Source organism: Paroedura picta, chromosome 6 (genome assembly GCF_049243985.1).
Source record: "Paroedura picta isolate Pp20150507F chromosome 6, Ppicta_v3.0, whole genome shotgun sequence".
NCBI lineage: Eukaryota > Metazoa > Chordata > Lepidosauria > Squamata > Gekkonidae > Paroedura > Paroedura picta.
This window is the reverse complement of record NC_135374.1, coordinates 112,043,635-112,056,008: the sequence shown is the minus strand read 5'-3', so window position 1 is coordinate 112,056,008 and position 12,374 is coordinate 112,043,635. Positions and strand designations below refer to the sequence as shown.

The 12,374-nt window shown below is 43.2% G+C and overlaps 1 protein-coding gene across 10 annotated transcripts in view; it reads left to right on the top strand.

The window, feature by feature from the left end:
• LMO7 (LIM domain 7) overlaps window positions 1–12,374 on the top strand; it is a 195,668-nt gene that overhangs the window by 155,206 nt on the left and 28,088 nt on the right. For 4 of the 10 annotated variants that reach the window (XM_077343961.1, XM_077343960.1, XM_077343968.1 and 1 more), the window contains 5 exons: window positions 3,460–3,574; window positions 6,257–6,418; window positions 7,209–7,396; window positions 10,387–10,444; window positions 11,696–11,752. In XM_077343961.1, the coding sequence (XP_077200076.1) occupies window positions 3,460–3,574; window positions 6,257–6,418; window positions 7,209–7,396; window positions 10,387–10,444; window positions 11,696–11,752 (580 nt within the window). Of the gene's footprint in view, window positions 1–3,459; window positions 3,575–6,256; window positions 6,419–7,208; window positions 7,397–10,386; window positions 10,445–11,695; window positions 11,753–11,925; window positions 11,968–12,374 lie in introns of all 10 variants that reach the window. The other 6 variants (XM_077343965.1, XM_077343970.1, XM_077343964.1 and 3 more) reach the window with 4 other exon arrangements.

Sequence of the window (12,374 nt, the reverse complement as noted above, 5' to 3'; positions counted from 1 at the left end):
CTGCTTCTCTGTAGCAACTCTGGATTTCCCTGGTGGTCTCCCCTCCATGTACTAATCAGGGCTGACCCTGTTTATCTTCCAAGATCTGATGAGGTCAGGCTAGTTGAGAATATCCCGTCAGGGCCACACTACCTTACCACCTGACTTCTATGTTAAAATCTGAGCTTAGAACAGTCATAGTAAAGGTAGCGTTGTATAGAACAGACGTAATAAAGGCAGAGCTGTATATACTGTCTACTCAGCTTTATTTGGGCTATGTAAAACCTTGACTTTCTATAGCTGAGTAGAGAATCTGGACTGGAAACTTTTGATGACCACAGAAGAGTCCTGCTGGATCAGACCAATGGTCCCCAGTCTACTCTCTTTCTTTGCATTGGTCCTGAAGCTTGCAGTTCCATCATATATAGCAGGGGTAGTCAAACTGTGGCCCTCCAGATGTCCATGGACTACAATTCCCAGAAGCCCCTGCCAGCATTTGCTGGCAGGGGCTTCTGGGAATTGTAGTCCATGGACATCTGGAGGGCCGCAGCTTGACTACCCCTGACATATAGAAATTGTTGCTTGTAGATAAACATAAGTAAGCAAAAGAGCTACTGGAATATTGATAAGAGTTGAATGCAGGGGTAATAGCTCTTTTGTTCCTTATGAGTCTCTGGCAGGTGGAAACTGGAGCCTTGTTTCACTTCAGTGCACTAAATAACACCCCAGAGGTTAGAACTGTTGCTCACACAGACAAAAAGGTTAATGCATTGTCTAATTCCGATGGATTTTGTTTAGCTAATGTAGTGTTGAGACAGAGAGGATATGTGTCTTGGAAAGGGACCGACTGTACAACATCTTCTCTCTAACCCATTGTTTAAGCTCTTATTCTGTTATGATTGTGAGTCCTGGCTTGTATTGTTGTGACTTGCGTGTTTTTAACTGGCAGTCTCCACACTAGGATGAGCTTCTGTGGTTTCCCCATTGCTGGCGTGTCTGCTGGTACAGTGGGGCTTCCCCATGGCAGGTCTTCCCACACATTCCCTACCCTGGTCTCCCCGCAATTCCCAGCTTGATCTCACCACAGGGCTTTGGGCAATTATTATTATCTAAGCAGTAGAACATCATTACATCAATATAACAATATGGCAACATGTATATCAGGTCCCAGCTTTCTTTCTTTTTAAAGTTTGTACCTGCTTCTTTTGTAGAGATACAAGAAGAAAGGCATTATCTCTCGAGCAGAAAGAACCAGAGAATTACTTTCTTTAAAAAAAATGAAAGCTGGAACCTGGTAAACATGTTAGCATTTTGTTAAAACAATGTAATATTCAAATGCTGATTTTTAAAAGAGGTGTAGGGACAGGGGGAGGGGAAATGGTGGCCCTTGTAGGAGGAAAAAAACAAAATTTTTGCAAGCCACGCAGCAGCCATTCAGGTTTTATTGTAATCTTTGCAAAACTTCGGAGCAAACCAAGTTTGGAAAAGACCAGAGGAAAAAAATAAGGAAACCCCAGGAAGTACTATGCTGTGGGGAAGCAGGAAAGAAACCCATTTCTCAAAACCATTGAACCCAGGGCACATAATCTGTGTGGAAATGACCACCGTCTTTCTCAAGTTAGTTCACTTTTTATGCTGCCTTTAGGATGGGCTAGCCATAAGTGCATGTAAATAATTTTTTTTTGTTCAGTTTGTAGCTCTAAAGGGGTTCTTGGCAATTTGCCAGAGGATGAAATGTAAACAGGTTCTTTCAAAAGGAGCTATTGACATGGTATCAGGAATATATCTGTGCCTTGCTAGTTATAAATGGAGTTCCCTCCCTCTCTAACACATTTTTTCTCAGTTTTGCCTGCCTGATAGTAACACATCCTGCATTCTGCCAGCTAACATACAAACACAAATAAAAAGTTTTCTCCTCCAGGAACTTTGTAACTTGAAGCATTAACTCTGATTTAATATACTCTGCTGTGGGTTGGCTAAATGTTTGTATTGGAATAATGTCTTATGCTTTTTTGAGCATGCTTCATTTATTTTATGTTTTCCTAAAGAAATCAATCTTGCTATTGTTTAGCCTTTCCCCCCTCCCCCAAATTAAAGTGGAGCAGCAAATCCTGCAATCATTTATACACTACTAGAGTGTAATGCAGTTAGTCAGATTCAGTTTCCGAGGTGATATAGCATAGACGGCACCACCGTAAAAAACACCCTAATTTAATTTAGTAAAGCATGTAGCTTCTATAGGAAGCCTTAGTGCTTGTAAGACTGATCAGATTGAGGGGACAGGGGAGGACAAACTGTGGCTCTCCAGATGTTCATGGAGTACAGTCCCCATGAGCTAATTGGCCAGGCTGGCAGGGGCTCATGGTAACTGTAGTCCACAAGCATCTTGACAAAGGTCAAACTGTGGCGATGGTGGAAGGAACCTCAGCTTGGTTTAGCTCCCGTTCAAATTTGGAGAGGTGGCAGGTCTGTAAGAATTAGAGCCATGTGCTGTAATCAGGTATCTTGGACAATGTGTATCAAGCTTCCACATTTCCAGGGCACATACCTTAGCAATTTAAGTGAAAGAATAAAGGAAGGCCAAGTGTCTGGATGCAAATTTTGTGAGTAAAGGAAGATTATTTCTTGCCTCTTTCTGGCAGCAACTAATAGCCTCATTCCCTCTCCCAAATTCAAAATTGATTGATTGTGTGCAGCTTGGCAGTGGATTTGCACACTGTCCCCAAACCGCTCTTGGCTTATTCTGTCCTCTCAACTGCTCTCTAAGCCTCTGCTGGATGTAAGTATCCATAGTATTCCAGGAGTCATGTATTCACAATATTTTGGGGGGAATTGGGCCTTGCATAAATCTTTGTTGGTCTTAAAGGTGCTATTGGACTCTGATTTTGTTGTGCTACTTTAGACCAACACGGCCACCCACTTGCAGTTTATAAGGTGGATTGCGTCCCAAAATGGAGAGCATGGTAACCTGGAGGTATCCCAGAATTTCAATTGCTCTCTAGATCAGTTCACCTGGGGGGAAATGGCTGCTCTAGAGGGTGGACTCCATGGAATTATACTCTGCTGAGGTCCTCTCCCCCTCTCAAAATCTGTCTAGGGTTGGCAACCCTAGACAGAAGTTTTAAAAAATCCCATGTCTAGGCTTTCCTGTTGTGTGAGCTACAGATCCTTGGCAACATGACTATCACATTTCAGCTTTCCGTCTGCTGAGAGAGTAGAAAATGACCGTGATCTTCTCATGACTGATGCCCAAGGATTCTAACACAGTTCTGTGTATGAAAACAAAACTTCATATTCCTTCCTAGACTGAACCGTTGCACTATGGCGAACATTTATAACTACCTGATAGATAATTTAAAAGCCTGCATTGTCAGTGGCCTCGCTTATTTCGGGGATAGACTTTCTTCCCCATCGGGGCCTGTGACACCAGATAGCAGAGTGTTCTATTTCATGGTGTGTTTGTTTGGTCTTTTTTTTCAGAGCCAGTTCAGCGACATGAGAATCAGTATAAACCAGAAACCAGGAAGCGGTCGGAACTTTGGGTTCACCACACACTGGAATCCTTCTGGAGTCTTTGTCAAATCCATAGAAGAAGGTAAAACAATTTTAGAACTCTTAAGATGCATGCCTTGTGGGAAACAATCCACTGATTGGAATCAATCCTACGAATTCAGGTTGCAGCACTGTGGGAAGGAAAGGCACTATGAATAGCAAGGGAGAGGGGACTACCTAAGACTGGCTCAGATACTGCTGCGTATGTTTGATTTCAGACTAGTTCTAGAGTAGGAGGAACAATTTCCCTCCACAACATTTGGGAGGGTTTAAACCAACCAGGGTTTTGTGAAATCCCGGGGGGTTCTTGACCGCACTGGAAGGGTTTCTAGAATGGATGGGAATAAATTACTTTTGTAGGTATTAAAAATTTTTTAAAACATTTATTGAGTTGTATGGCCATATATGGTCATGTTGACCCCCCCCCAATGTCCAGTGCTGGGCCTGGAGGGGGCAGGAAGGGGAGGGGCCTTGGGTGGGCTTGTACACAATTATGCTTTCCAACCATAGCTAAGGGCTCTGACGGAGCTGCCTAAGCTCCGCAGGTCCGGCAAGACGGAGCTCTTCCACAAGGCATTTGGTTGAGGCTGGGGGGGGGGGGGTTGACCGGAGTTTGATCAGAGGTCCCTCCCTAGTTGAGCATCCCTGTAATATAATGACAACTAGTGCTGATTTGTTTGGCTGGACTTAGTAGCTTGTATTGGGGTAGTTGTTTCTTCCATCTTGTGAGTTACTATACGTAGTGTTACTGTTTTACTGGGGTCTTGCAGTCATAGTTCCCATCTTTAAGAAAGCCAGTAGAGAAGAACTGGCCAATTATAGACCCATAAGTCTCCTTAGCACAATCAGTAAAATTATTGTTACTGTTTTAATGGGGTAATTGTTTGTGGTTTTAATTGTTAGCCACCTCAAGTCAACGAAAGTTGTGAAAGGCAGGATATAAATCCAAGTATAAAATAAAATAAAAAAATAATAATAATCTTCACAGTTGTGCCACTTCTGGGGTTTCTCAAAGCCTGAAGAATGTTTCAGGGGTTTCTCACTGGTAAAAAAAAGTTGAGAAAGACTGGTTTAGACACTGTTGCATCCCACTAACTTCTCAGTTTTTAAGTTTAATATATTTTGAAGCCCGTGGGTATGCAAAAGAGGGATTTTCCTCTATGTTTTGCTACAGCATGTAGTGCTGTATATGTTTGAAGATCTACCACAACCACAACCAAAGTTGCCTTTTGAATAAAAATGTTCTGTTGTTATGATTGAGGGGGTATCAGCATAGCCAAGTTTCAGAAGCTGATCTCTTGAATAAATAATGTTGTGCCAGATATTCTGCAGCCTCAAGCTGAATCCATGTAGAATGGAATACAGCTCTGTCATTGTGCCTGAGAAACCATTTGGAACTGGATTTTCCTGTGTGGGCAAGGCAAAAGTCTTCAACATTTCTGTAATGCTCATTCTAACAAAAGCCAAATTGTATCATGACCTTAACGCGTGTTTTGTTTTGCTGGCGAAAAGGAAAAACTCAACAGAGACATGTGCTCCTTGCTGGGGCGAAAACCCACCTGTCATGTTTTTTTAACAGGCCCGGGCAGGCCGCAAATCATCGAGCATCCGGTGGGGACTGTGGTTTGTTTTGGTGGGTCTCAAGTACTGTATGCCTCTTCAAACTAATAAGAGCTACTTCAAATTTTTTAGACGGATACAATTGCTCTGTTACCCTTGAGACCATTCTGCCATGTGTCTACTAGGCTCCCTCAGGGGATGGTTGGGGTCAAATTCCCAAGAAGCAAAGAGCGGCTCAGCTCCATTAGGGATGCCAGACCCCAACCCCCGCCATGGGCCTGGGGAATTCCCACTTTGGGGTTTCAGAACGCAGGGGTAAAAATCCTTCTCCACAAAACCTGTTTGAGGTCCTCACTGGGACCCATCATGATGTGCTGATGTCATCCAGAAGAGCAGTTTGGGCCTGTCTCTTACTGTCAATTCCTGAAGTAATTTTTGAAGCCCAGCTTCAAGTAGCTTGCCATACTGGAAGGAAGAGTATTGTTTGCTACCGGTGAATTTGAGGGTTTAATCATTAAGGATTGTAGCAAACACGAGAGTGTCAGAAGCCGAGACCAAAAAAGCAGGGCTGGATGAATAGCTCCTGCCTTTGGAACTCTGACACAGTGTGGTGGGCATAAGCACAAAATGGCCACAGCAGGATGTGGGACCATCCACAAAATGGCTGCTGCGGCTTACCTTCAGTTATGCAGTAAAGATCCTTGTACTATGGACGCAGCTTCTGCCAAAGCAACATTTTAAAATATCTGCACCACCAGTCAGAAGCCTTGCAGGAGAAAAGCCCCACCTAGCCCCACCCACTTTCTAAAAACACTTGGCAGGCACCAAGAAAGGTGTCAGTAGTCACTACTCTGGGAACCCTTGCTCTATGATATAACATAGAGTCTTGGAGAAATGGAATTCCCTCTCCAGATCCTGCCCTCAGACCTCCAGCTATTTCCCATCAGAGTTGACAACCCTAAACTACTCCTTAATTGAAGGATAGATATTATTTCACCTGTATTTCTCAGGTGCTTTCTACCATAAAGTGATCGCACAATGAGGATGAATTGTAGTTACCAGTGTTAAAGGGACATTAAAAAACAACACCACACAGTCGCTGCTTGGTTGTATCATTGCAGATGTTCATGTTTGTAACCTTGTTCCTTTTTTGCACGGTTACCAGGCAGCCCTGCAGAATTTTGCCAGTTGAATGTGGATGATGAAATCCTGGCCATCAATGGCACCAAGGTCTCTCAGATGGACCAGAGTCAATGGGAAGGAGCCCTCAGCACTGCACTAGAAACCGGAAACCTTCTCATGGATGTTAGGCGATACGGGAAGAAGGGTGAGTTCTTGCTTAGGGCAGTTATCCTGTGACTTGCAGTTCCTTGGCTGTATACTTAACTGTGGTGGGTGAGAGTTCTCTTTTTGTAGAGTCTACTGCAGCAACAACTGCTTTCTCTTAGCCTTCTTGCTGTTGTGGGTATAGCTCTGTGGCTTCTACATTGTGTGTTGTTTTGTCTGGGTTTAGGGATTTTTAAAAAATGCAGTTGCATGTGCAAATAGTGTAAATGTCTTGATGCACAAGCAACTTCCCTTAAACCGGAGAGAACTTTTTCACTGGTGGTGCTTTTGGTACCGGGTTTTGGATGTAATAGATTTCCAGTGTCGTTTTTTCTGGCCATATAACAGGAGGGATCAGATGTCTTGGTTCATTGTATGACCCCATATGGAAAGGCTATCTCTGAAGCCCCTGGTACCCCTGCTGCTCCCAAACCGGCTACTGAAAGACCTATATTTGATTGCATACAAGTATTTTGGTAGCATGGAAAAGTTCTGCTCCAAGTGTGTGGAAGGGAAGTTAGTATGTTTGTGCTAGTGTGTTGTGCCAGCTTTTGACTAATTCTTGCTTTTTTGGGGAAGGCGGTCTGCTCATAAAAGCCCTAACATTCTCAAACATTCAAATTCCAATTTACTTCTTACTTCATCACTCTTTTGTGTTTGTGTGTGTGAGACCTCTTTCTTTTCCCGTCCTTTTTGTGTTTACTTTGGTTGTGTTTTCATTATTTCTTTGTCTTTACCATTTCACTCCTTCCTGTCCACCTTTAATTTTTTGATCTCCACATGCCAATCAGACTGGGGCAAAGACCAGCCTTCCCTGCCATATGAAAGGCACAAAATCCTCAATCTCACCAGTATGGCTACCGACATTATAGGTGCACCAGAAACCAAATGGATTGATGCGACATCTGGCAACTGTTCTCCAGCCAGAAGTCCTAGTCTGTCGGCACAGAAAGACACGTCCAACGATTTCCAGAGAGAGGTGTGTTTGTGTCCCTTTGTTTGTAGGGGGGGTGGTGGGGCAAACTGGGTTATAAAATGGAATGAAAAGTTCTTCCTTTTCAGCACTTGAATGCAGACAAAGGGATTGGTTTGTTTCATGAGTATAATAGTTGCTTAGAGATAGAAAATTGAATGATTTTAAAAAATTTTTAGCTGGCGGCAATTCTTTAACAATATATAAATACAGTAATGTTGCCAATCTCCAGGTGGCAGCTGGTGATCTGGAATTGCAACTGATCTCCAGAAGACAGCTCAGTTCACCTGGAGAAAATGGCCATTATGGAAGGTGGACATTTCCCAGGGAAATGCCAATCACCACTTCGGGATCAGAAGGCAAATTTCTTCCAGGCCAGACTGGCCAAGGATTCTAGGGTTGTTTTTTTTTTTTGGGGGGGGGGGGTGGAGGCATCATCTGGACATGGAATTAGGGACAATGTGCGTGGATGGGTAGTTGTGAATTTCCTGCATTCTGCAGGGAGCTGGACTAGATGCCCCTGGAGTTACCTTCCAACTCTGTGATTCTGTGGCATTATAACCCATTGAAGTCCCTCTCCTCCCCAAACACAACTCTCCTCCATCTCCAGCCCCCAAATCTCTAGGTATTTCCCAACCTGTAGCTGGTAACACTAAAATACACTCTACCCAGGACTTCATGTACATCACGTTGAGGCTAGGAACAAAAGTTATTAAGACACACCAAAATATCACAAAAATATGTGCAAGCTTAATTCTATAGATTTGTTCAAAATACTCGAGGGTTTGGTTCCAAACCGACAGGGGCTCGAGTCCAAGTTTATATATCCCAAATAGAGTTAATTCTCTTCCATTTCTGTAAAGATGTCGAGGCTGAGGGGAAATAAGGCATGGTATCAAAGCCCAGAGTCTGCAGTTCTGTTTTTTTTTAATGGAAAATGGAAAAGAAGATATGCTGCATATTAAATTGGATTTGTTCATTGTGTACCAAACAGACTTTCAAGTTGTACAGTCTAGTCCAGGGGTAGTCAAACTGCGGCCCTCCAGATGTCCATGGACTACAATTCCCAGGAGGCTCCTGGGAATTGTAGTCCATGGACATCTGGAGGGCCGCAGTTTGACTACCCCTGGTCTAGTCTCTGACAAAGGAGGAGAACAATATGGGATTAGCTTGTTGTGACTATGGAAGAGCAGTTAAATCTCTCTGCATAGCAATGCCAGCTCCAGATTGGGAAATACCTGGAGATTTGGAGCCTGAGGAATTAAAGGTTTGGGGTGAGGTGGGACTTCAGTGGAATATAATGCTGTAGAGTTTTTTGACAGCCCTGGAAGGGTTTCTTGAACGAGTGGGAGTAAATTAATTTTGTGTGTGTGTTTTTGTTTGTGTGTCTGTGAGTGAAACATTTATCAGGTGATATGACCATAAGTCAATCCCCCTCTCCCAAAATGGCCAACGATGGGCCTAGAGGGTGTGAGAGGGGAGGGGCCCCAGGAGGACGTGCACACAGCTATGCCTCCCAGCCATATTCTGCATGATTGCGCCACTTCTGGGGTCTCGTAAAGCCTGAAGAATATTTCAGGGGGGTTCTTTATGGAAAAACAGTTGAGAAAGGCTGGAGTAAAAGGATAAATGACTGGCAGCTTGATGTTGCATGGAGGATTTCAGCAGCAAAAGCAAACACAGGTTGCTTTTGGGCAAGAGGAAATTATCCAGTTGATGTACCTATAGGATGCTCCAGAAAGGAGAACTAAACTTTGCCTTCCGTTGATATTACGGATAATTTTTAAAATTTAGACCTGTTGTCTAGATGTTTCAGGTACTATTGTTGACCTGTTGGGTAGGCCAAATATCTGCTCAAGCAGAGGTGAGAATGATGTGGCCAGAAATGTCCACATTGAGCAGAGAAAGAGAGGTTTTTTTGTCATTGTGCCCCAAGAAAGATACCACAGGAAATTATCCCCCCTCCCCACAAAAAAGCTCAGGTGCCTTTGCATAATTATGCGGTTCAGGCCCTTCCTCCCTGCTCGCTCACCCTCTGCCAGTTTGATATGTCAATGGATAGCGAATTTTTCTCTCCTCAAAGGAAACTGCCAGTTGTTCTCTGGAGCACTATGTGTGTCTGAATTAAATGTGTCCCCAGTTCTAACTCCAGAAAGGGCATTGGCTTGCCTGACAGAAATTGGAGCAGCATTGTGATGGGGGAATTCATCCTCAGTTGGGAGGGAATGGGTTCAGTTCTGGTGGGTTCCCAGGTCTTTGTCTTCAAAGGGAAATTGTCCTAATGCCTTTCTGGATTTGGGGATGTGAGTTCCTGGAAAGCCTCTCTCCTTTCCTTGGTTTTCTCAAATGTCAACAACGAGCACCCAGCCATGCTTTGAACTGAATTAATTCCCAGAAGCGTCAGTCACCCTTTATCCTGGTGGGTTTTTATAGCTGCAAGACTGTGTGCTAATATTCTGAAGCATCATGTGCATCTTCTAGAAAGTGAGATAAGCTAAGAGTTTTGCACCGACCATTGGGCCTGTATGATGAATGTATTGCCAGCATTTTCCTCATTATTTATGTTTATATTGTTATCTCCCTTTGACCCAGAAAAGCTTGGGAGAAAAGCAGGCATGTAAATATTTTAAACTAAAAACCAATGGATAAAACTAAGCACCAAAACTTTGTTCTTTGTTGCATCGTCCCAGTTGATGGACAACATTCACTCAAGATAATTCATAACAACTGCATAAAATTAATTAACCCTCCCCTGGAAACAGAAATTACTCCTGCTGGGTTTCAGAGCATCAACTTTCAACTCGTCATTAATCCTACCTGAATAAGCCAACCTTCTTATTAAGAACATAAATTATTTACAAACTATGAGCAGTTCGTTTGAGCTCTTGAGAAAAGCACCACGATCAGATGCGTTTCTCTTCAAGGATTTTTTTTTTTTTACGATCTTAAATTAAAACCCTGCGTCATTAATGGTATGCTTAACTTTCTTTTTTCAGGACATAGAAATGAAAGTCAATGGCATGCAAGGAGACGCAAGTCCGAGTGAGCAAAAAGGTAAACCTGCACCGATCTGGGCGTTTTTGGACCTTATGTTAATGCTGTATGCGTGGGATTGCCAAGGGACGCATGACTTGGATAGAGTTGAAATGTGAATTTTATAATTGGAAATTGCTTCCTAGTGGCAAATACGATTCTATTCAGGAAATGGTGCACAGCCAGTTCCTTCATTTCGCCATGATTGGCTGACTCCATACATGGGTGTTCTATAATAAGAGGAGAAGGAGAAAAGGGGGCTGATAGAGTTCAGTGTCTTCATCAGCAACATGTTGGGAAGTGATTAGGAAGAGATCCTGTTGATGCTCCTTCCCTAACCCGAAATCCCGTTACCCTGTTTCATCTAGATTTCAAAACAAGATTTGAATTTTGAACCTCTGTATGAGGAACTGAACGTTCCGTTTTGTGTCCTGACGTTACGATATATTTGTGTGCTTCTGTGTTGAAATCTTTAGCCTTTGTGAGGAAGTCAAAGGAAGGGAAAATTTGATCCGTAATACAAAACTAGAGCACCTTTCAGCTGAGGAGCTGCTGCCTTGCGGTTTCCACCTATTTCAGTTGGGTTTCTGTGGCAACGGAGCTTTGTGTGTCTGTAATAACCACTTTCGAACTACGGCCTACGACACAGACCGGATCGGGGGCAAAGCTTTTCAGGGGCAAAGTTCGAAGAAGGATCTTCATTCACGTGTCTAATGGCACATGTAGCGTTTGTCATTGTGTAAGCTAATCTGGCTTCCACTATTTGGTCAGGCTGGACAAGAGCAGAGTTGACGTTCAGGACAGGCTAGGGATACCAGTCCCCAGGTGGGACCTGCTCATCTCCGGGTGATAGAGATCAGCCCCCCTGGAGAAGATGGCTGCTTTGGAGGGTGGACTCCATAGCATTATTCTTTGGAGAAAATGGATACTTTGGACGGGGGACTCTGTGTATCACATCTCCATGGATCTGTTGCCACTTTCCATGTTCTGCCCCCCCCCAAGCACTGTTCCCAAATCTCCAGAAATTTCCCAAGTTGGAGATGGTAACCCTAAGCAGGGGCTTGTGTAACGTTCCTCATTTCTGTGATATCCGTGACCCCAAATGAAGCACTTCTGCAGCTGACAAAAAATACAATGTTTGTGGCCAAGCAGCTGACCTTGAATGTAATCATGCGCTTGAAACAAATGAATAACGTATATCCGGTGAAGAGAGATTAAATACAGTCAGACCACACCACACTGATTTGTTATCTCCCTATTTTTTCCAACTAGACTCAGAACCTATTTCTTTGAAAAACTTAAAAAGGCGATCACAGTTTTTTGAACAAGGTAAAAGAAAAGATACAAAAATCTAACATTTCATGTACTTCCATGAAATCGTTCCCCACTGTGTATATTCTGCTTAACAAGTCTCTGGTGTTGGGTCCTGATTTTTCTGCAGCCATTAATTGTTGCTAGTATATATGACCAAGTAGCATAATCTGTTTCCATTCTTTTCCTAGGGCCATCAGGGTTCTCTTACAATTCATGGGTCTACCTTTGTGGTAATGGGCTTTGTGTGTTCCTCTGTACATATCAAACCTTTTACACTTCTCGTGTGTGGGCAAACACAGTTCCCACTGGGAGAGCAGTGTGAAGCACGGAACCGTTTTTCCCCCAAGTTTGCAGATTTCCTCTAAAAAACAAACAAAAAAAACTGCCAAGCAGAGATTTAATAAGCAAGGATTCCGAGTTCAGAAGAATGTTCAAATTGAAATTCATGCACAATCTGGTTTAGATTTATTCCAAATCGGTGATTAGACTGTGATGCTTATTTAGCATCACATGTCCGTGGGCATATTCTTATACTTAAAAAACAAAAATTGGAAAGGAGAGGATATTCTTTGCTGTGAACGGTTTGTCACAATTCTATCAAGCTGTGTTTACTGGTGTGCTTTTTTGCATGTCACAT